The 22,981-nt window shown below is 46.1% G+C and overlaps 1 gene segment (V, D, J or C); it reads right to left on the bottom strand.

Moving 5' to 3' along the window:
- Positions 1 to 138: 138 nt before the first annotated feature.
- Positions 139 to 21,169, bottom strand: LOC138100721 (Ig mu chain C region-like). The segment is given in 6 exon segments: positions 139 to 628; positions 3,784 to 4,116; positions 5,082 to 5,411; positions 6,463 to 6,765; positions 14,706 to 14,834; positions 21,064 to 21,169. Coding segments are annotated over 6 exon segments (1,590 nt in total).
- Positions 21,170 to 22,981: the final 1,812 nt, after the last annotated feature.

Here is a 22,981-nt window from a genome sequence, read left to right as displayed (position 1 = left end):
TTGGGGGAAAAATGGTGGATTTTGGGGAAAAATTGGAATTTTTGGGGAAAATTGGCTGTTTTTGAGGGGAAAAATTGGGGAATTTTGGGGAAAAAAAACGGGGAATTTTGGGGCAAAACCGGGAATTTAGCAGGGAAGGATTTTTTTGGCGCCGAGCCGGGGGATTTCCTTTGCAAGATTTTTATTTCCTGGGATCAAAGTGCAAAATTTTAGGCGGGAAAAATCCCCAGCCCCGGGGTTCAGTAGCAGGCGCTGGAGGCGTCGGCCAGGACGAGCGAGACGTTGACGTTGGCGGGTTTACCCGTGGCCTTGTCCAGCGACTTCTGGGCCAGGCGCAGCGGCAGCCGCTCGTGGCCCACCAGGCAGGTGTAGACGTGGCCGGCGTCCCAGTCGCGCGCCGGCACCGTCAGGGCGCTGACGGCCACGAAGGCCCGGCCGGCGTCGGGGCGCGGGCCGAAGGTGACGGCGCGGGCGGCCGGGAGCGGCTCGCCGTCGCGCAGCCACTGCAGCAGCAGGTCCGGGGGGTTGAAGTCGCGCACCAGGCAGGTGAGGGTGGCCCAGGAGCGCTGGCGAAGCTGCTCCGGCGGAGGCGGGAGCACGTAGAGAGACGGTGGGGTCCCGTCCGGGACTGGGGTTTAGGGGAGAGGGGAGAGTCGGGGTTTGGGGAGGGGAGAGTTTGGGATTGGGGGAGGGGAGAGGGTTTGGGGGAGGGGAGAGTTTGGGGGGAGGGGAGAGTCGGAATTGGGGAGGGGAGAGTTGGGATTGGAGAAGGGGAGAGTCGGGATTGGGGGAGGGGAGAGTTTGGGGGAGGGGAGAGTTGGGATTAGGGGAGGGGAGAGTCGGAATTGGGGGAGGGGAGTCGGAATTGGGGGAGGGGAGTCGGAATTGGGGGAGGGGAGAGTTTGGGATGTGGGGGAGGGGAGAGTCGGGATTGGGGGAGGGGAGAGTCGGGATTGGGGGTGGGGAGAGTTTGGGGGAGGGGAGAGTCAGGATTGGGGGAGGGGAGAGTCGGGATTGGGGGAGGGGAGAGGGAGGGGGAAGGGAGAGTTGGGATGTGGGGGAGGGGAGAGTCGGGATTGGGGGAGGGGAGAGGGAGGGGGAAGGGAGAGTTGGGATGTGGGGGAGGGGAGAGTCGGGATTGGGGGAGGGGAGAGTTTGGGGGAGGGGAGAGTCAGGATTGGGGGAGGGGAGAGTCGGGATTGGGGGAGGGGAGAGTCGGGATTGGGGGAGGGGAGAGTTTGGGGGAAGGGAGAGTCAGGATTGGGGGAGGGGAGAGTTTGGGGGAGGGGAGAGTCAGGATTGGGGGAGGGGAGAGGGAGGGGGAGGGGAGAGTCGGGGTTGGGGGAGGGGAGAGTCGGGGTTGGGGGAGGGGAGAGTCAGGATTGGAGAAGGGGAGAGTCGGGATTGGGGGAGGGGAGAGGGAGGGGGAGGGGAGAGTCGGGGTTTGGGGAGGGGAGAGTTTGGGATGTGGGGGAGGGGAGAGTCGGGATTGGGGGAGGGGAGAGTTTGGGGGAGGGGAGAGTTGGGATTGGAGAAGGGGAGAGTCGGGATTGGGGGAGGGGAGCGTCGGGATTGGGGGAGGGGAGAGTTTGGGATGTGGGGGAGGGGAGAGTCGGGATTGGGGGAGGGGTTGGGGGTGAGGGAGGTGGGGAGGGGGTGGGGAGTGTGGGGGGGATGGGGGGAGGTGGGGGTGGGGAGAGAGGGGAGTGGGAATGGGAATGGAAAGAATAAATATAAATAAAGAATAATAAATATAAATAAAAGAAAATAAATAAAAAAAATAAAAAAAAGATAAATGATAAATAAAAAATAATAAATAATAAATAAAAAATAATAAATAATAAAAAATAAAAAATAAAGAATAAAGAATAAAAAATAGAGAATAAAGAATAAATATAATGAGTGAAAGGTGGGAATAAAGGGAAATAGAAGTTTAAATTTAATTGGAAATGGAAATGGAAATGGAAATAATAAATATAAAATAAAAAATAAAAAATGAAAAATGATAAATGATAAATGATAAATAAAAAAATAAAAAATAAAAGATAAAAAAACATAAATAAAAAATAATAAAGAATAAAGAATAAATATAAGGAGTGGAAGGTGGGAATAAAGGGAAATAGAAGTTTAAATTTAATTGGAAATGGAAATGGAAATAATAAATATAAATAAGAAATAAAAATATGAGGAGGGAAAGGTGGGAATGGAGAGAGAAAGGAATGGAAATGGAAATAATAAATATAAATAAAAATAATAAATAGTAAATAAAAAATAATAAAGAAAAAATAAAGAATAAAAAATTTTAAAAAATAAAATAAAATAAAAAATAAAAAATAAAAATAAACTTATAAATATATAAATATGAATATATAAAATAAATATAATGATAAATGATAAATGATAAATACAAACAACTAAAATAAATATAAGTAATAAGTAATAAGTAATAAGTAATAAGTTAGAAACAATAAATAATGAATAATAAATAATAATGCAAATAGAAATAATAAATATGGATATAAATATAAATAAGAAATATAAATATGTGGAATTAGAGGTGGGAATAAGTATCAATATCAATATCAACATCAATATCAATATCAATATATCAATATCATTATCAATATCAATATCAATATCAATATATCAATATCAATATCAATATCAATATCAATATCAATATATCAATATCAATATCAATATATCAATATCAATATCAATACATCAATATCATTATAATTATCAATATCAATATCAATATCAAAAATATCAATATCAATAATATCAATATATCAATATCAATATCAATATCAATAATATCAACAATATCAATATATCAATATCAATATATCAATATCAATATCAATATCCTTATCAATATCAATATCAATAATATCAATATATCAGTATCGATATCATTATCAATATCAATATCAATATCTATAATATCAATATATCAATATCAATATCAATATCGATATCCTTATCAATCTCAATCTCAATCTCAATCTCAATATCAATATATCAATATATCAATATCATTATCAATATCATTATCAATATCAATATCAATATATCAATATCAATATCAATCTATCAATATCCTTATCAATCCAGGGAATTAAGGGCGGAAATGAACAGAAATAGGAACAGAAATGAAAAGAAATTTGAAATAAATTTTTCCGCCATCTTGGATTCCAACCCAACCCAACTGTCGGCCATCTTGGATTCCAACCCAACCCAACTGTCGGCCATCTTGGATTCCAACCCCAACCCAACCTTCGGCCATCTTGGATTGCAACCCATCCCAACTTTCGGCCATCTTGGCCTCCAACCCAACTTTCGGCCATCTTGGCTTCCAACCCCACCCAACCTTCGGCCATCTTGGATTGCAACCCATCCCAACTTTCGGCCATCTTGGCTTCCAACCCAACCCAACTTTCAGCCATCTTGGCCTCCAACCCAACCCAACCTTCGGCCATCTTGGCTTCCAACCCCAACCAAACTTTCGGCCATCTTGGCTTCCAACCCCAACCCAACTTTCGGCCATCTTGGCTTCCAACCCAACCCAACCTTCGGCCATCTTGGCTTCCAACACAACTTTCGGCCATCTCGGCCTCCAACCCAACCCAACTTTCGGCCATCTTGGCTTCCAACCCCAACCCAACCTTTGGCCATCTTGGCTTCCAGCCCCGCCCAACTTTCAGCCATCTTGGCTTCCAGCCCTGCCCGATTTTTCCCCGAATTTGTGGTTTTTTTGGGAAGACGCCCCCGAGCACTCACCCGTCGTCTTCTTCATGGTGACCTCCCTGGGGAAGAGCAGGTCCGGGTGGGACACGCGGCACGTGAAGGCCTGGCCGGACTCCCAGAGCTCGGTGCCCACGGTGGCCACGCCCTCGGCGCCGAAGAGGCCGTTGGGCTGCAGCACCGGCGACGACGTCTTGGTGGCCAAGGCCTCGCCGTCCTCCTTGAGCCAGGTGACCTCCAGGCCCTCGCCGGCCGTGGCCAGGTTGGACACGCGGCACGTCAGCCGGGCAGCCTGCTCCCGGAAGATGTCGGCGAAGAGCGGCGCCACCGGCTCCACGCGGATGTCGCCGGTGGCCAGGGTTTGGTCATCTGTGGGAGATGGCGGAGGGGTTGGAGGTCAACTGGAAGAGCCTCGAAGGCCATTTTAGGTGGTTTTTGCCCGAAATGGTCATCGGCGTTGGGTGGGCGGTCAACTGGAAGAGCCTCGATGGCGATTTTGGGTCTTCTTCACCCAAAATCGCCATTGATGTTGACCCAGTGGTCAACTGGAAGAGTCTCCATGGTGGTTTTGGGTGGTTTCCACCATCGGCGCTGACCCAACGGTCAACTGGAGGACCCTCGATGACCATTTTGGGTCTTTTTCACCCAAAATGACCATCAGTGGTGACCCAGTGGTCAACTGGAAGACCCTTCTTGATGGTTTTAGTAGGAAAAAGTGGATTTTTGGGAATCTTGGTGAGATAAACCTTAAAAATTGGGATTTTTTTAGGGAAAATCGGGATTCTTGTCGGGAAAACGGCATTTGTGGTGATTTACGAGAATTTTGGGCTTATAGACCCCAAGAATTTGGGATTATCCCAGGAAAACCCAGGATTCCATTTTACCACCCCACTCAACCCAACCCAACTCAACCCAACTCAATCCAAACCAACTCAACCCAACTCAACTCAACCCAACTCAACCCAACTCAACCCAACCCAACCCAACTCAACTCAACTCAACCCAACCCAACTCAACTCAACTCAACTCAACTCAACCCAACTCAACTCAACTCAACTCAACCCAACCCAACTCAACTCAACTCAACCCAACCCAACTCAACCCAACCCAAACCAACTCAACTCAACCCAACTCAACTCAACCCAACCCAACCCAACCCAACTCAACTCAACTCAACCCAACCCAGCTCAACTCAACCCAACTCAACTCAACCCAACCCAACCCAACTCAACTCAACCCAACCCAACCTCCACCAACCCCATTTATTGTGGGAATCCCGTGGGGATTTCACCCCGAAACGACCCCGAATCCCGAAGTTTTCCCCGGGAACTCACATCCGCACTCCATGGCCTTGCTGGTGTTCCTCATCTCCTCCTCGGCCTGGCACGTGAAGACGTCGCCGCGGTCCCACTCGGCCTCGGTGACCACCACGCGGCTGCCGGTGACGTAGAGCCCGGAACCTTCCGACACCGGCCCTTCCGGCGTCACCCCTTCCAGCAGGGGGGCCCCGTTCTTCAGCCAGCGGATGGGGGCGGCGCCGGGCGGGCGCCGGGGCCCCCGGATCTGGCACAGGAGGGTGGAGTTCCGGTAGGGCCCCTGGAAGTCCTCGCGGGACGGCGGGTGCAGGGTGACCACGGGCACCGCCTGGATCAGGGCGCCGGAGCCTGGGGTGGGGCGAAAGGGCGGGAATTTGGGGTTTAGCCTGAATTTTGGGGGGAAAGAGCGGGATTTTGGGGTGGAGCGTCGGGGGCTTGGGGGAGAGGCTGGAAAATGGAGGGGAAAGGGGGGAAATGTGGGGGGAAAACGCGGGAATTGGAGGGAAACTCCGAAATTTGGGGTGGGAAATCCCTAAAATTGGGGGAGAAACCTCGAAATTTGGGGGGTACCTCAAAATCTGAGGGAAAATCCCTAAAATTCAAGTAAAACCTCAAACTTGAGGCAAAATCCCTAAAATTTGGGGGAAAACCTTGAAATCTGAGGGAAAATCCCTAAAATCCGGGGGGGAATCCCTAAAATTTGGGGGAAAACCTCAAAATTTGGGGGTAAACCTTCAAATTTGAGGGAAAATCCCTAAAATTTGGGGGAAAATCCCTAAAATTTGGGGGGAAACGTCAAAATTTGAGGAAAAATCCCTAAAATTTGGGGGTAAATCCCTGAAATATGGGGGGAAATCTCGAAATTTGGGGGAAAATCCCTAAAATTCGAGAAAAACCTCGAAATTTGAGGGAAAATCCCTAAAATTCGAGGAAAACCTCAAAATTTGATGGAAAAACCTCTAAAATTCGGATGACAACCTCGAAATTTGGGGCGAAATCCCTAAAATTCGGGGGAAAACCTCGAAATTCGAGGGAAAATCCCTAAAATTCGGCGTAAAACCTCAAAATTTGATGGAAAATCCCTAAAATTTGGGGTAAAACCTCAAAACTTGAGGCAAAATCCCTGAAATTTTGGGGGAACCTCAAAAATTGGGGGGAACCTCAAAATTTGAGGGAAAATCCCTCAAATTTTGGGGGAAATCCCTAAAATTCGAGCAAAACCTCAAAATTTGATGGAAAGACCTCTAAAATTCGGATGACAACCTCGAAATTTGGGGCGAAATCCCTAAAATTCGGGGGGGGAAACCTCAGAATTGGATGGAAAAATCCCTAAAATCCGAGGGGAAAACCTCCGGATTTGGCGGGGAAACCCTCGGGGACGCTGGGGTCCGACGCCCACCTGGGTTGGACACGAGGACGCTGCGGATGCCCTTGGGGTGGGTGGCGCGGCACTGGAAGGGCTGCCGGGATTTGCCCTCCTCCAGGGCCATCCCGAGGCGCGAGGCGGCCACGAAGGCTCCGGAGGCGCGGACGGGCCGGAACTCGGCGGCGCTGGCCACGCTGCGGTTGTCGCGGTCCATCCAGGAGAAGCCGAGCTGGGCGGGCACGAAGCCGACGGCGACGCAGCCGACGGAGAACAGGGAGGCGTCGGGGGCCGAGCCGCAGGGCGACAGCGGGAACAGGGCGGGGGCGCGGGCGGTGCCTGCTGGGGCGGCCGGGAACGCCGGGAGAATTCGGGGAAAAAGAGATTTCAGGCAAAAATGGGTGGGAATTCTGGAGAATTTGGGATGAAGAGAGGGATTTCAGGCAAAAATGGGTGGGAATTCCCAGAGAATTTGGGACAAAGAGATTTAAGTCAAAAGTCGCCGGGAATTCCCAGAGAATTTGGGATAAAGAGAGGGATTTTAGCCAAAAATGGCCGGGAATTCCGGAGAATTTGGGATAAAGAGGTTTTAGCCAAAAATGGGTGGGAATTCCTGGAGAATTCGGGATAAAGAGAGGGATTTCAGCCAAAAATGGGTGGGAATTCCCAGAGAATTTGGGACAAAAAGAGAGATTTCAGGCAAAAATGGCCGGGAATTCTGGGAGAATTTGGGATAAAGAGATTTCAGCCCAAAATCGCCGGGAATTCCGGGAGAATTCGGGATAAAGGGATTTTAGCCAAAACTCGGGGTTTTTCCGAGCGGGATTTCGTGGGATTTTCCAGGAAAATCGGGGCCCCGGGGGGGGCTGCAGGGAATTCCCAGGGATTTTATCCCAAGCCCCTTTTTGGGGGGAAAATCCCATTTCTTTTGAGTGGAAAATTCCCGTTTTTTGGAGCCGAGTCCCGATTTTCACCAAATCGTCGCCGTTTCCAGCGGAATTTCCCCTTTTCCCGGGGAAATTTGACCTTTCCCGGACAGAATTCCCGGAGTTTTGGGGTCCCGACCCCCCCGTTCTGCTCCCAGCCCCCGTTTTGGGGGAAAATCCCCGTTTTGCCCTGGGAATTCCCCGTTTTCGGCCGGATTTCGCCGTTTTGGGGGGAAAAGCGGCGGTTTTGGGGGCCTGGTCCCAGTACAGACCAGTACAGGACCAGTATGGGACCAGTACCAGCACCCCCAGCTGCCCCAGCTTTACCAGTACGGACCGGTACAGACCAGTACAGACCAGTACGGGACCAGTAAAGCCCAGACCAGTACAGACCAGTACAGGACCAGTACGGGACCAGTACGGCACCCGCAGCTGCCCCAGCTTTACCAGTACAGACCAGTACTGGACCAGTACGAGACCAGTACTGACCAGTACAGACGAGTACGGGACCAGTACAGACCAGTACGGGACCAGTACCAGCACCTCCAGCTGCCCCAGCTTTACCAGTACAGACCAGTACTGACCAGTACAGACCAGTACGGACCAGTACAGACCAGTACTGACCAGTACGAGACCAGTACTGACCAGTACAGACCAGTACGGGACCAGTACCAGCACCCCCAGCTGCCCCAGCTTTACCAGTACTGACCAGTACAGACCAGTACAGACCAGTACGGACCAGTACAGACCAGTACGGACCAGTACAGCCCAGTACAGACCAGTACAGACCAGTACAGCCCAGTACAGGACCAGTATGGGACCAGTACCAGCACCCCCAGCTGCCCCAGCTTTACCAGTACAGACCAGTATAGGCCAGTATAGCCCAGTACAGGACCAGTATGGGACCAGTACCAGCACCCCCAGCTGCTCCAGCTTTACCAGTACGGACCGGTACAGACCAGTACAGACCAGTACGGGACCAGTAAAGCCCGGACCAGTACGGGACCAGTACGGCACCCGCAGCTGCCCCAGCTTTACCAGTACAGACCAGTACTGGACCAGTACGAGACCAGTACTGACCAGTACAGACGAGTACGGGACCAGTACAGACCAGTACGGGACCAGTACCAGCACCTCCAGCTGCCCCAGCTTTACCAGTACAGACCAGTACTGACCAGTACAGACCAGTACGGACCAGTACAGACCAGTATAGCCCAGTACAGGACCAGTATGGGACCAGTATGGGCACCTACAGCTGCCCCAGCTTTACCAGTACTGACCAGTACAGACCAGTAAAGGCCAGTATAGCCCAGTACAGGACCAGTAAGGGACCAGTACAGGACCCCCAGCTGCCCCAGCTTTACCAGTACTGACCAGTACTGACCAGTACAGCCCAGTACAGACCAGTATAGACCAGTACAGACCGGTACAGCCCAGTACAGGACCAGTACAGACCAGTATAGCCCAGTACAGGACCAGTATGGGACCAGTACCAGCACCCCCAGCTGCCCCAGCTTTACCAGTACAGCCCAGTACAGCCCAGTACAGACCAGTACGGGCACCTACAGCTGCCCCAGCTTTACCAGTACTGACCAGTACAGACCAGTATAGGCCAGTATAGCCCAGTACAGACCAGTACGGGACCAGTACCAGCACCCCCAGCTGCCCCAGCTTTACCAGTACTGACCAGTACAGACCAGTATAGCCCAGTATAGCCCAGTACAGGACCAGTACTGACCAGTACAGGACCTCCAGCTGTCCCAGCTTTACCAGTACTGACCAGTACAGCCCAGTACAGCCCAGTACAGGACCAGTACAGACCAGTACAGCCCAGTATGGACCAGTACAGACCAGTATAGCCCAGTACAGGACCAGTAAGGGACCAGTACCAGCACCCCCAGCTGCCCCAGCTTTACCAGTACAGCCCAGTACAGCCCAGTACAGACCAGTACGGGCACCTACAGCTGCCCCAGCTTTACCAGTACTGACCAGTACAGACCAGTATAGGCCAGTATAGGCCAGTACAGGACCAGTAAGGGACCAGTACAGGACCCCCAGCTGCCCCAGCTTTACCAGTACTGACCAGTATAGGCCAGTATAGCCCAGTACAGACCAGTACAGACCAGTATAGCCCAGTATGGGACCAGTGTGAGACCAGTACGGGCACCCACAGCTGCCCCAGCTTTACCAGTACTGACCAGTACAGACCAGTACAGACCAGTACGGACCAGTACGGGACCAGTACCAGCACCCACAGCTGCCCCAGCTTTACCAGTACAGCCCAGTACAGCCCAGTACAGCCCAGTACAGCCCAGTACGGACCAGTACAGCCCAGTACAGCCCAGTCCAGACCAGTACGGACCAGTCCAGACCAGTACAGACCAGTACGGACCAGTCCAGACCAGTACGGACCAGTCCAGCCCAGTACAAACCAGTCCGGGCCCTCAGAGCTGCTAATTCCCATCCCATCAATCAATTAATTCCTCTCATTAATTGCAATTAATTCCTGCTATTAGCCCCTAATAACCCCCTAATTCCCGCTGATTGACATTAATTAATAATTAACTTTCTAATTAAATCCATCAATTATCGATCAAAATCGATTAGAAACGATTAATAATCGATTGAAACCTAATTAAGCCCATTAAAAACTGATAAATCCTATTAATAATCGATTCGAACCAATTAAAACCTATTAAAATCAATTAAAGAGCAGTTCAAGTCAATTAAATCAACTAAAATCGATTAAAAACCGATTAAAACCAATTAAAACCAATTAAAGCCCAATTAAAATCGATTTAAACCAATTAAAATAGATTTAAACCTATTAAAACCAATTAAAACCAATTAAATCAATTAAAGCCAATTAAAACCCAATTAAAATCGATTAAAACCTATTAAAACCAGTTAAAACCAATTAAAACCTATTAAAACCTATTAAAACCTATTAAAACCTATTAGAAACCAATTAAAACCCAATTAAAACCAATTAAAATCAATTAAAACCAATTAAAATCAATTAAAACCAATTAAAAACCAATTAAAACCAACTAAAACAATTAAAACTAATTAAAATAAATTGAACTTCATTAAAATCAATTAGAACTATTACAAACCTAGGAAATCCGATTATTAATTAGATAAACCCAAATAATGATGGAATAAATCCTAATCAAATCAATTAAAAGCCTAATAAAATCAATTAAAACCCAATTAAAATGAATTAAAACCAATTAAAATGGAATAAAATCGATTGAAGCCGATTAAAAATTAATTAGCCCTGATTGAAACGCAATTAAAACCGATTAAAAGTCAACCGAACCCGATGAAAATTAATTAAATCCGGGTAAAAATCAACACAATTAAAATTAATTAAAATTAATTAAAATCGACTTAAACTGATTAGAATTAATTAAAAGCGATTAAAATTAGTTAAAGCCGACCAAAAGCCAATTAAATCCGGTTAAAATTGAATTAAACTGATTAAAAAAATCAATCGGAACCAATTAAAATTAATTAAAGCTGATAAAACTGAGAGGAAGCGGATTAAAATCAATTAAAATTAATCAAAGTCAATTAAAACCGATTAAAACAAATTAAAACTGGTTAAAACCGATTAAAGCAAATTAAAACAGATTAAAATCAATTAAAACCGAATAAAAGCGGTTAAAATCACTTAAAACTGATTAAAACTGGTTAAAATCAATTAAAACCGATTAAAACAAATTAAAACCCGTTTAAACCAATTAAAACCGGTTAAAACCAATTAAAACCGATTAAAAATCAATTAAAACCAATTAAAACTGGTTAAAATCAATTAAAACCGATTAAAATCAATTAAAACCGATTAAAACTGGTTAAAATCAATTAAAACCGATTAAAATCAATTAAAACCGATTAAAACAAATTAAAACCAGTTAAAACCAATTAAAACCGATTAAAAATCAATTAAAACCAATTAAAACCGGTTAAAATCAGTTAAAACCAATTAAAATCGGTTAAAATAAATTAAAACCGATTAAAACCAATTAAAACCGATTAAAAATCAATTAAAACCGGTCCAAACCAATTAATTCCAATTAAGCCCAATTAAACCCCTCCCCATTAAACAAAAACCGTTAAAACCCCCCTAAAAAAGCCTCGATTTCCACCCCAAAATTCGGATTTTTTCCCCAAATCCGCCCCGAAATTGGAGCTTTTCCCCCCAAAAATGGGATTTTTCCTCTTTTTGCCCGAACCCGCCCGAATTGGCCCCAAAGCCGCGCCCCGGGCCAGGTGCTGTTTGCGGGCCCCAAAAAGGGGAAATTCGGCCCCAAAAAAGCCCCGAGTTCCCCTTTTTTTGTTGTTTTCGGAGGAGCCGCCGCTGTTTTGGGGCCAAAGTTCCGCTTTTTGGGGCTCGGGGCGAGTTTCGCTCCAAGTTCCGCTTTTTGGGGCGAAAAAAGGGCTGCGGGGGATTTTTTAATCGGGTTTTAATCGGCTTTTAATCGCCTTGCGATATTTTAATTTAATTTAATTTAATTTAATTTAATTTTATTTTATTTTATTTTATTTTATTTTATTTTTATTGTATTTTATTTTATTTTAATTCAATTTAATTTAATTTTAATTTAATTTAATTTGAATTGAATTTAATTTTAATTTAATATAATTTTTATTTTATTTTATATTATTTAATTTTATTTTTTATTTTAATTTAATTTAATTCAATTCGATTCAATTTTAATTTAATTTAATTTAATTTTAATTTAATATAATTTTTATTGTATTTTTTATTTTTTAATTTTAATTTAATTTAATTCAATTTTAATTAATTTAATTTAATTTTAATTTAATATCATTTTTATTTTTACTTTTATTTAATTTAATGTAATTTTAATCGAATATCATTTTTATTTTAATTATATTTTCTTTTAATTCAATTTAATTTAATTTGTATTTAACTTAATTTCAACTTGAATATAATTTAATTTGAATTTAATTTCATTTAAATTTTATTTTATTTCATTTTAATTTCATTTCATTTTAAATTTAATTTTAATTTAATTTAATTTAATTTAATTCCAAATTTAATTTGAATTTAATTCCATTTTAATTTCGTTTCAGTTTAATTTTGCTTTAATTTAATTTAATTTTAATTTTAAATTAATTTTAATTTTAATTTCATTCAATTTAATTCCATTAAATTAAATTTAAATTTAATTTAAATTTAATTTCATTTTCATTTTCCTTTTGAATTGAATTGAATTTCAATTTCAATTTTAATTTAATTTTTACTTTACTTTAATTTAATTTCACTTTAATTTAATTTAATTTTATTTTATTTTATATTAATTTAATTTAATTTTGTTTTGTTTTATTTTATTTTGTTCTTTTTAATTTAATTTAATTTTATTTTATTTTATTTTATTTTATTTTGTTTGATTCTCTTTTTATCTCATTTTTTCTCATTTTTTTCTCATTTTTTTCTCTTTGGTCCTCATTTTTCTCCTCATTTTTTTCTCTTTTTTTTCTCATTTTTTTCTTTTTTTCTCATTTTTCTCCTCATTTTTTTCTCATTTTTTTCTCATTTTTTCTCTTTTTTCCCCTCATTTTTTTCTCTTTTTTCCTCATTTTTCGCCTCATTTTTCGCCTCATTTTTTTCTCATTTTTTCACTTTTTTTCGTCATTTTTTTCGTCATTTTTTGCTCATTTTTTGCTCATTCTTTTCCCTTTTTCTCCTCATTCTTTTCTCATTTTTTCTCTTTTTTCCTCATTTTTCCCTCATTTTTCCTCCTTTCCCCTCATTTTTCTCAATTTTCTATTTTTTAATCCCCTTAAAATTCAATTTAATTCCATTTCTTCCCCATTTTTAACTTTTCCCCATTTTTTCTCTATTCCCACCCAATTTCATCTCTTTTAATTTCATTTATTTCCCGTTTTTCCGATATTTTCCCCATTTTCTCCTCTTTCTCCCCAAACTTCAAAACAACCCCAAAAAAATCGAATTTTAGCCCCAAAATCGCCCCCAAAAAATCAAATTTTTGCCGAGAAAACACCCCAAAATTGACTTTTTTTACCCCAAACCTGCCCTGAAATCCTCCCTAAATTCCAATTTTTAAATTTAACCAAAATCGATTTTTTTCCGCCCTCAAAAATCGCCCCCAAAGCTTCACCAAACCCCCAAGATTTTCACCCAAAATAATCCCAAAAAAGGACTTTTTCACCCCAAATTCTCTCCCGAGCCCTGCCTTAATTTAACCCAAAAATTCCGGTTTCAATCTCCTAAAATTTAACCAAAAATCGCCTTTTTGTGCCCCAAAAAAAACCTTTTAAAAATCGATTTTTTTTACCCCAAAAATTCACCCCAAGATCATCAAACCTTCACCAACAAAAATCCCCTAAAATGGAGTTTTTTACCCCAAATCCTTCATGGATTTAAATCCTAAATTTTAACCGAAATCGCCCGAAATTTAACCAAAAATCGTCATTTTTTAGCCAAATCTACCTTTTAAAAAAACAACAAAAAGTCGGGGTTTTTTTACCCAAAAAATCGCCTCGAATTTTCACCAAAACCCCCCAAATTCTCACCAAAAAAAAATCAAATTTTCACCCCAAAAAAGTCCAATTTTCACCCTAGAAACGTCAAAATTTCGGCAAGAAAAAACAAACCGAAATTTGACCTTTTTCACCCCAAATTTTCTCTCGTGCCCCTCCCGAACTTCAACCGGAAATCGCCTCTAAAAATAAAACCCCCAAAAAATCGAAGTTTTGGCCAAAAAAAAATAATTAAAAAAAAATCCATTTCTGGACTAAAAAAATAATCGCAATTTTGGCCAAAATAATCGCAATTTTTGGCCAAAAAAAATATCGAATTTTCGGCCAAAAAAAATCGAATTTTTGGCCAAAAAAATCGCAATTTTGACCAAAAAAAATTCGCAATTTTGGCCAAAAAAAATATCGCGTTTTCGGCCAAAATATATCGAATTTTTGGCCAAAAAATTCGCAATTTTGACCAAAAAAAAAGATCGAATTTTTGGCCAAAAAAATCGCAATTTTGACCAAAAAAAATTTCGCAATTTTTGGCCAAAAAAAATCGCAATTTTCGGCAAAAAATCGCAATTTTCGTCAAAAAATCGCAATTTTCGGCAAAAAATCGCAATTTTCACCCAAAATCACAATTTCCCCCAAAACCCCCCCTCCTAAACCCCCAGATTTTCCCGCCAAAACCCCCAGATTTTCCCGCCAAAACCCCGAGATTTCCCGCCAAAACGGCACCCCCCCATTTTTTTCTACCTCTCGCACCCGGGGGGGTTTTTGGGGGTGAAAAAGGCGAATTTTGGGTGGAAAAACGGCGATTTCGGGGTCGGGACTCACCGCTCGAGACCGTGACGATCGTGCCGCTGCCCCACGCGTCAATACGAGACCCACGGTGGGCGGGAGCCGCGGCGCGGCCGCGCAAAAACCGCCCCGGGCGCCGTTTTGGGGAGAAATCGGCGGTTTTCGCTATTTTGGGGCAAAATCCGGCCAAAAACGGTAAAAAAAGGCGGTTTTGGTTTTTTTTTTTTTGTGGGGGGTGGTCGGCGGTGGGAAAGGGGGGGGAGGGAGGGTGGGGGAGAGGGGATAAGGGGAGAAATGGGGGGAAATTTAGGGGAAAAAGAGGGGAAATTGGGAAAATTAACATTTTTGGTATTGAGGGGAAAAATGAGGGGAAAAATGGGGATTTTGGGGCTTTTTGGGGGGTGGTCGGCGGTGGGAAAAGGGGATGGGGAGGGGAGGGGGAGGGGAGGGTGGGGGGAGGGGAAAATGGGGGAAAATGGGGGAAAATTAAGGGGGAAAAAGCGGGGAAATTGGGAAAATGAACATTTTTGTTATTGAGGCGAAAAATGGGGGGGAAAACGGGGATTTGGGGTTTTTTTGGGGGTGGTCGGCGGCGGGAAAAGGGGCAGGGGGAGGGGAGGGTGGGGGGGAGGGGAAAATGGGGAGAATGTGGGGAAATTAAGGGGAAAAAGAGGGGAAATTGGGAAAAATGGGAAAATGAACATTTTTGGTATTGAGGCGAAAAATGGGGGGGAAAAATGGGGATTTTGGGTTTTTTTGGGCGGGAAAATGGGGAGGGGGAGGGGAGGGTGGGGGGGAGGGGAAAATGGGGAAAATGGGGGAAAATGGGGAGAAATTAAGGGGAAAAGAGGGGAAATTGGGAAAGTTAACATTTTTGGTATTGAGGCGAAAAAGGGGAATTTTGGGGGTTTTTGGGGGTGTTTGGCAGCGGGAGGGGAAGAAAGGATGGGGAGGGAGGGAAAATGGGGAGAAAAAGGGGGAAATCGGGGGCGGCAGTGGGAAAATGTGGGATTTTGACGATTTTGGTGCTTTTTGTGTACAAAAACGTGTGAAAAATGTGATTTTTTTTTTGACACTTTTTTTTTGGGCGAATTTCGCCGGGAAAAGGGAAAATCGGGGCGGGGAGGGGGGTGGGGAAATGGGGGAAATGTGTGAATTTGACGATTTTGGTGCTTTTTGTGTGCGAAAAGTGGGGTTTGAGACCTTTTTTTTTTTTTTTGAGGCAGAATTGGGGGGAAAAGAGGCGATTTTGGGTCAAAGCGCAGGAAAAAAAGAGCCGGGATTTGCCCCGATTTGGAGCAAAAATGACGAAAAGAGCCAAAACGAGCCCAAAATTGGGGCAAAAGTGGTCCAAAAAGGCTCAAAATCAGTCCAGATTCGGGTCAAAAATGGTCAAAATTAGCTGGGATTTGGGTGAAAAAATGCCCCAAACGGCCCAAAATTGGGGCAAAAATGGGCAAAAGTCCCGAAATGAGCCCAAAATGGGGTGAAAAGACCCCAAAAGAGCCGAAATTCGGGACATGAACGGAGAAACGAACCCAAATTTGGGTGGAAAAAGCTCCAAAATGGGAAAAATCCGTGGGAATTGGGGTAAAAATGCTCAAAAAGGACCAAAATTAGCCCAGATCTGGATTTTAAAAATGGCCAAAAGAGGCGAAATTCACCCAAATTTGGGTCCAAAATGCTCAAAATTGGTAAAAATCAGAGGGAATTCGGGTCCAAAATGCTCAAAAATGGTAAAAATCAGAGGGGATTTGGGTCAAAAATGCTAAAAAATGGGAAAAATCAGAGGGAATTTGGGTCCAAAATGCGCAAAATTGGTAAAAATCAGAGGGAAAGTGCTCCAAAAAAGCACAAAAATGGTAAAATTTAGTGGGAATTTGGGTCCAAAATGCTCAAAAATGGTAAAAATCAGAGGGAATTTGGGTGGAAAAATGCTAAAAAACGGCAAAAATCAGAGGGAATTTGGGTCTAAAATGCCCAAAAATGGGAAAAATCAGAGGGAATTTGGGTCCAAAATGCTCAAAAATGGTAAAAATCAGAGGGGATTTGGGTGGAAAAATGCTCAAAATTGGGAAAAATCAGAGGGAATTTGGGTGGAAAATGCTCAAAATTGGTAAAAATCAGAGGGAATTTGGGGTAAAAATGCTTAAAAACGGCAAAAATCAGAGGGAATTTGGGTCCAAAATATTCAAAATTGGGAAAAATCAGAGGGAATTTGGGTCCAAAATGCTTAAAAATGGTGAAAATCAGAGGGAATTTGGGTCCAAAATGCTTAAAAATGATAAAAATCAGAGGGAATTTGGGGTAAAAATGCTAAAAAACGGCAAAAATCAGAGGGAATTTGGGGTAAAAATGCTCAAAATTGGGAAAAATCAGAGGGAATTTGGGTCCAAAATGCCCAAAAATGGGAAAAATCAGCAGGAATTTGGGTGGAAAATGCCCAAAACCGGCCAAAATCAGTGGGAATTTGGGTGGAAAATGCGAAAAATTGGTAAAAATCAGAGGGAATTCAGGTGAAAAATGCCCAAAAGTGGCGAAATTCCCCCAAATTTGGGGCAAAACCGCTGCAAACCGGGGAAAAAAGAACCCAGAATTGTGCAAAAACCTCTCCAAAACGCCCGAAATCCGCCCGGTTTTGGGGCAAAAGCGGGCAAAAACGGGCAAAAGGAGCCGGGATTTGGCGGGAAAGCCTCACGTCGGGGGCGGGGGGCCCGAAATGGGGGGAAAAGCGGCGATTTTGGGTTTTTGGCGCGGGGCGCGCCCCCGGGAGCAGCAGCAGCCGCCGCGCCGGGGCCGCTCCCACGGTGACACGGGCGGGACAGAAACCCCGGGCGCGGTTTGGGGCGAAAAAGGGCGAATTCGGGCAAATCCGGGCGGGAACGGGGGGAAAGGGGGTGGAAACGGGAAAATCTGGGTGGGATTTGGGGGGAAAAAAAAGGGGAAAATGGGAAAATCTGGGCGGGAATGGGGGAAAAAAGGGGGAAATGGGAAAATCTGGGTGGGATTTGGGGGGAAAAGGGGGAAAAAGGGGGGAAAATGGGAAAATCCGGGTGGGATTTGGGGAAAAAAGGGGAAATGGGAGGGATTTGGGGGGGAAAAGGGGGAAAACGGGAAAATCTGGGTGGGAATGGGGGAAAAATGGGGGGGAAATGGGGGAAAAAAGGGGGGAAATGGGAAAATCTGGGCGGGAATGGGGGGAAAACGGGAAAATCCGGATGGGATTTGGGGGAAAATGAGGGAAAATGGGAAAATCTGGGCGGGAATGGGGGGAAAACGGGAAAATCCGGGTGGGATTTGGGGGAAAATGAGGGAAAATGGGAAAATCTGGGCGGGAATGGGGGAAAAAAGGGGGAAATTGAGAAAAAATCGGGAGAATCCAGGCGGGATTTGGGGGAGGGATGGGGAAAAGGAGGAAAACGAGCCCAAATTTGGGTCAAAAATCAACAAAAGAGAGCAAATTATTCTGGGTTTGGTTCCAAAATGGTCCGAAAATGGCAAAAATGAGCCCAAATTCGGGTCAAAAGTGTCCAGAAAGAGCCAAAAGGAGCCAAAATTTGGGTCAGAATATGGGAAAAGAGCCAAAAATAGTCCGGATTTGGGTCCAAAATGGCCAAAAAAAGCCAAAATTAATCCAGATTTGGGTCCAAAATGCCCCAAAAAAAGCCAAAATTAATCCAGATTTGGGTCAAAAATGGCTGAAAAAAGCCAAAATTAGTCCAGATTTGGGGCAAAACCCGGAAGTTTGAGTGAAAAATGCAAATTTTGGGGTTGAAATGGGTCAGGAAAGAGGAAAAGGCCAAAAATAGCTCCGGGGTTTGGGGGGGAAATGGGCAAAAAGAGGCAAAAAGAGCCAAAAGGAGGCGAAATTTGGGGCAAAAGTGTGAAAAGAGGCAGAATTCGGAACAAAAAACGGCCAAAAGAGATAAAAATTAATCCAGATTTGGGTCCAAAATGGGAAAACGAGCCAAAATCAGTCCAGATTCGGGTCCAAAATGGGCAAGAAAGGGTCAAAATTAATCCAGATTTGGTCAAAAATGGGCAAAAAAGGGTCCAAGTTCAGCCGGCTTTGGGTCCAAACGTCCACCCAGAGGTTCCAACGTCCACCCAAAGGGTCCTGACCTTCCTCCAAAGGGTCTCCGTGCCCATGGAAGGGTCTCCGTGCCCATGGAAGGGTCTCCATGCCCATGGAAGGGTCTCGGTATCCATGGAAGGGTCTCCGTGCCCATGGAAGGGTCTCTGTGCCCATGGAAGGGTCTCCATGCCCATGGAAGGGTCTCGGTGCCCATGGAAGGGTCTCCATGCCCATGGAAGGGTCTCTGTGCCCATGGAAGGGTCTCCATGCCCATGGAAGGGTCTCGGTGCCCATGGAAGGGTCTCCATGCCCATGGAAGGGTCTCCATGCCCATGGAAGGGTCTCGGTGTCCATGGAAGGGTCTCCATGCCCATGGAAGGGTCTCCGTGTCCATGGAAGGATCTCGGTGCCCATGGAAGGGTCTCCATGCCCATGGAAGGGTCTCCGTGCCCATGGAAGGGTCTCCATGCCCATGGAAGGGTCTCCATGCCTATGGAAGGATCTCGGTGCCCATGGAAGGGTCTCCATGCCCATGGAAGGGTCTCCATGCCCATGGAAGGGTCTCCATGCCCATGGAAGGATCTCGGTGCCCATGGAAGGGTCTCCATGCCCATGGAAGGGTCTCCATGCCCATGGAAGGGTCTCGGTGCCCATGGAAGGGTCTCCATGCCTATGGAAGGGTCTCGGTGCCCATGGAAGGGTCTCGGTGCCCATGGAAGGGTCTCCGTGCCCATGGAAGGGTCTCTGTGCCCATGGAAGGGTCTCCATGCCCATGGAAGGGTCTCCGTGCCCATGGAAGGGTCTCTGTGCCCATGGAAGGGTCTCCGTGCCCATGGAAGGGTCTCCATGCCCATGGAAGGGTCTCGGTATCCATGGAAGGATCTCGGTGCCCATGGAAGGGTCTCCGTGTCCATGGAAGGGTCTCCATGCCCATGGAAGGGTCTCCATGCCCATGGAAGGGTCTCCGTGTCCATGGAAGGGTCTCCATGCCCATGGAAGGGTCTCCATGCCCATGGAAGGGTCTCCGTGTCCATGGAAGGGTCTCCATGCCCATGGAAGGGTCTCCGTATCCATGGAAGGGTCTCGGTGCCCATGGAAGGGTCTCGGTGTCCATGGAAGGGTCTCCATGCCCATGGAAGGGTCTCCGTGCCCATGGAAGGGTCTCCATGTCCATGGAAGGGTCTCGGTGCCCATGGAAGGGTCTCCATGTCCATGGAAGGGTCTCCATGCCCATGGAAGGGTCTCCGTGCCCATGGAAAGGTCTCCGTGTCCATCCGAGGTGTCCCAATGTCCACCCAAAAGGTCTCGACCTTCATCCAGGGGGTCCTGACCATCATGGAAGGGTCCCGATGTCCACCCACGGTGTCCCTACGTCCACCCAGAGGCTCTCAAGGTCCATCCAAGGGGGTCTTGACCTTCGTGGAAGGGTCTCGGCGTCAATGGAAGGGTCTCGACCTCCATCCAAAGGCTCCCATCCCTCCCCCCCCACCCCGGGTTTGGTCCCTTTCCGGCGCTGCTCCGGCGCCTTCCTCTTCCTCTTCCACCCGACCGTGACCGACCCAGCTCGACCCAACTCAACTCAACGCAACTCAACCCAACCCCCAATTCCTCTTCCACTCAACCATGACCAACTCAACTCAACTCAACTCAATCCAACCCAACTCAACCCAACCCCCTCTTTCCTCTTCCAGTCAACTCAACCCAACCCAACCCCCACTTCCTCTTCCACCCAACCGTGACCAACCCAGCTCGACCCAACTCAACTCAACTCAACTCAACTCAACTCAACTCAACTCAACTCAATCCAACTCAACCCAACCCCCACTTCCTCTTCCACTCAACCGTGACCAACTCAACTCAACCCAACCCCCTCTTTCCTCTTCCAGTCAACTCAACCCAACCCAACTCAACCCAACTCAACTCAACCCAACCCCCTCTTTCCTCTTCCAGTCAACCATGACCAACCCAACTCAACCCAACTCAACTCAACCCAACCCCCTCTTTCCTCTCCCACCCAACCGTGACCGACCCAACTCGACCCAACTCAACCCAACCCCCACTTCCTCTTCCAGTCAACCATGACCAACTCAACTCAACCCAACCCCACCCCCTCTTTCCTCTTCCAGTCAACCATGACCAACTCAACTCAACTCAACCCCCTCTTTCCTCTTCCACTCAACCATGACCAATTCAACTCAACTCAACCCAACCCCCTCTTTCCTCTTCCACTCAACCATGACCAACTCAACTCAACTCAACCCAACCCCCTCTTTCCTCTTCCCTCTTCCACCCAACCGTGACCGACCCAACCTCAGGCACACCCCGGGGACCGCCCCGAGGTTTTTATCCGCCCGTCCCCGGCGCCGGCACCGCCGTGAGCGGCGCAGAAATAGGCGCCGGAATCCTCGTCCCTGAGGCCGTCCATGGCCAGCGTCACCGAGCCCCGCCCGGCGTCCCTGGCGATCCGGAAGCGGCCCCGCGCCGACGCCGCGTACTCCTCCGATCCCTCGCGGCTGATCCCGGCGACGAACGCCAGCCCCGCCCCGGGGCCCTGGCGGATCCAGAGGACGTGGGATCGCGCGAGGCCGGAGCCGGAGGCGCGGCAGAGGAGGCGCAGGGACCCCCCGGGGGGCTGGAGGTCCCCCCCGGACTCCAGCAGGGTCACGGCCGCCCGGAGCCCTGCGGGAAAAAGGGGAGATGGGGATGAGGCGCCGGATCCGGCCGTGTCCCGGGGTGGGCGTCGCGCTCCGGACCCGGCCGGGACCCACCTGGGAGGGCCACGAGAGCCAGGAGGGCGAGGAGCGGGAGGGAGCTCGAAGCCATGGCTGGGATGTGCCGCTCTGGGGTCCCCGCGGGGCTTTTATGGGGCGAAGGGGCGGGGCTTGAGGGGAGAGGGGGCGGGGCTTAGCCGGGGGGGGAGGGGGGGTTTTGGCGGGAAAGTGGGGGGTTGGGGGAGGTTAATTAGGGAAGGGTTAATTGGGGGTTGTTTGGTTGGGGTTGGTTGGTTGCAGGTGCGGCGTTGAGTAATTAACGGGCCGGGGTTGATTGCGGGAGTCCGAGTCCTTAATTAATGGGTCTGGGTTAATCGCCGTTAATTAATTAATGGAAGGATTTGGGTTAATTGCAGGTGTCCCTCTAAGTAATTAATGGGCCCGGGTTAATTGCCATTAATTAATTAATTAAAGGATTCAGGTCAATTGCAAGTGTCCCTCTAAGTAGTTAATGGGCCCGGGTTAATCGTCATTAAGTAATTGATTAAAGGATTCAGGTCAATTGCAAGTGTCCCTCTAAGTTGTTAATGGGCCTGGGTTAATTGCCATTAATTAATTATTGGAACGATTTGGGTTAATTGCAGGTGTCCCTCCACGTAATTAATGGGCCCGGGTTAATTGTGGGAGTGCATTTAATTAATGGGTCCATTCAGGTTAATTGCCATTAAATAATTAAATAATTAAAGGATTGAGGTTAACTGCGGATGTCCCTCTAAGTAATTAATGGGCCCGGGTTAATTGCGGGAGTGCAGTAAATTAATGGGTCCATTCCGGTTAGTATTAATTAATTAATTAATGAAAGGATTTAGGTTAACTGCGGGTGTCCCTTTAAGTAATTAATGGGCCCGGGTTAATTGCGGGAGTGCGGTAAATTAATGGAGCCATTCAGGTTAATTGCCATTAAATAATTAATTAAAGCACCGTGGTTAATTGAAAACATCCCTTTAATTAATTGATGGGTCGGAGTCAATCACCAGCATCCGGTTAATTAATTAATTAAAGGCTCGGTGTTAACTGCAGGCGTCCCATGAAGTAATTAATAGGCCCGAGTTAATCGCAGGAGTGCAATTAATTAATTAATTAAAGGCTTTAGGTCCATTGCAGGCATTCCGTTAAGTAATTAATGGGCTGGGCTTAATCACCAGGTGCAGTTAATTAATTAATGGATCGGCGTTACTGTCAGGCGTCCCATTAATTAATTAAAGGATCCATTTGGATTAATCACTGGGCCCAAACAATTAATTAATATATTTGGGGTTAATCACAGGTATCCGGTTGATTAATTAATGGACTGTGGTTAATTGCCAGTGTCCAGTTAAATAATTAATTAATGGATTGGGGCTAATTGCAGGAGTCCGTCAGATTAATTAATGGGTCAGGGTTAGTGGCTGGTGCCCACTTGATTAATTAATGGATCGGGGTTAATTGCAGGCATCAAGGCCATTAATTAATTAGTGGTTCCGGGT

Source organism: Aphelocoma coerulescens, unplaced genomic scaffold (genome assembly GCF_041296385.1).
Source record: "Aphelocoma coerulescens isolate FSJ_1873_10779 unplaced genomic scaffold, UR_Acoe_1.0 HiC_scaffold_138, whole genome shotgun sequence".
NCBI lineage: Eukaryota > Metazoa > Chordata > Aves > Passeriformes > Corvidae > Aphelocoma > Aphelocoma coerulescens.
The sequence above is the reverse complement of the archived record's forward strand: the minus strand, read 5'-3'. Positions and strand labels throughout refer to the sequence as shown.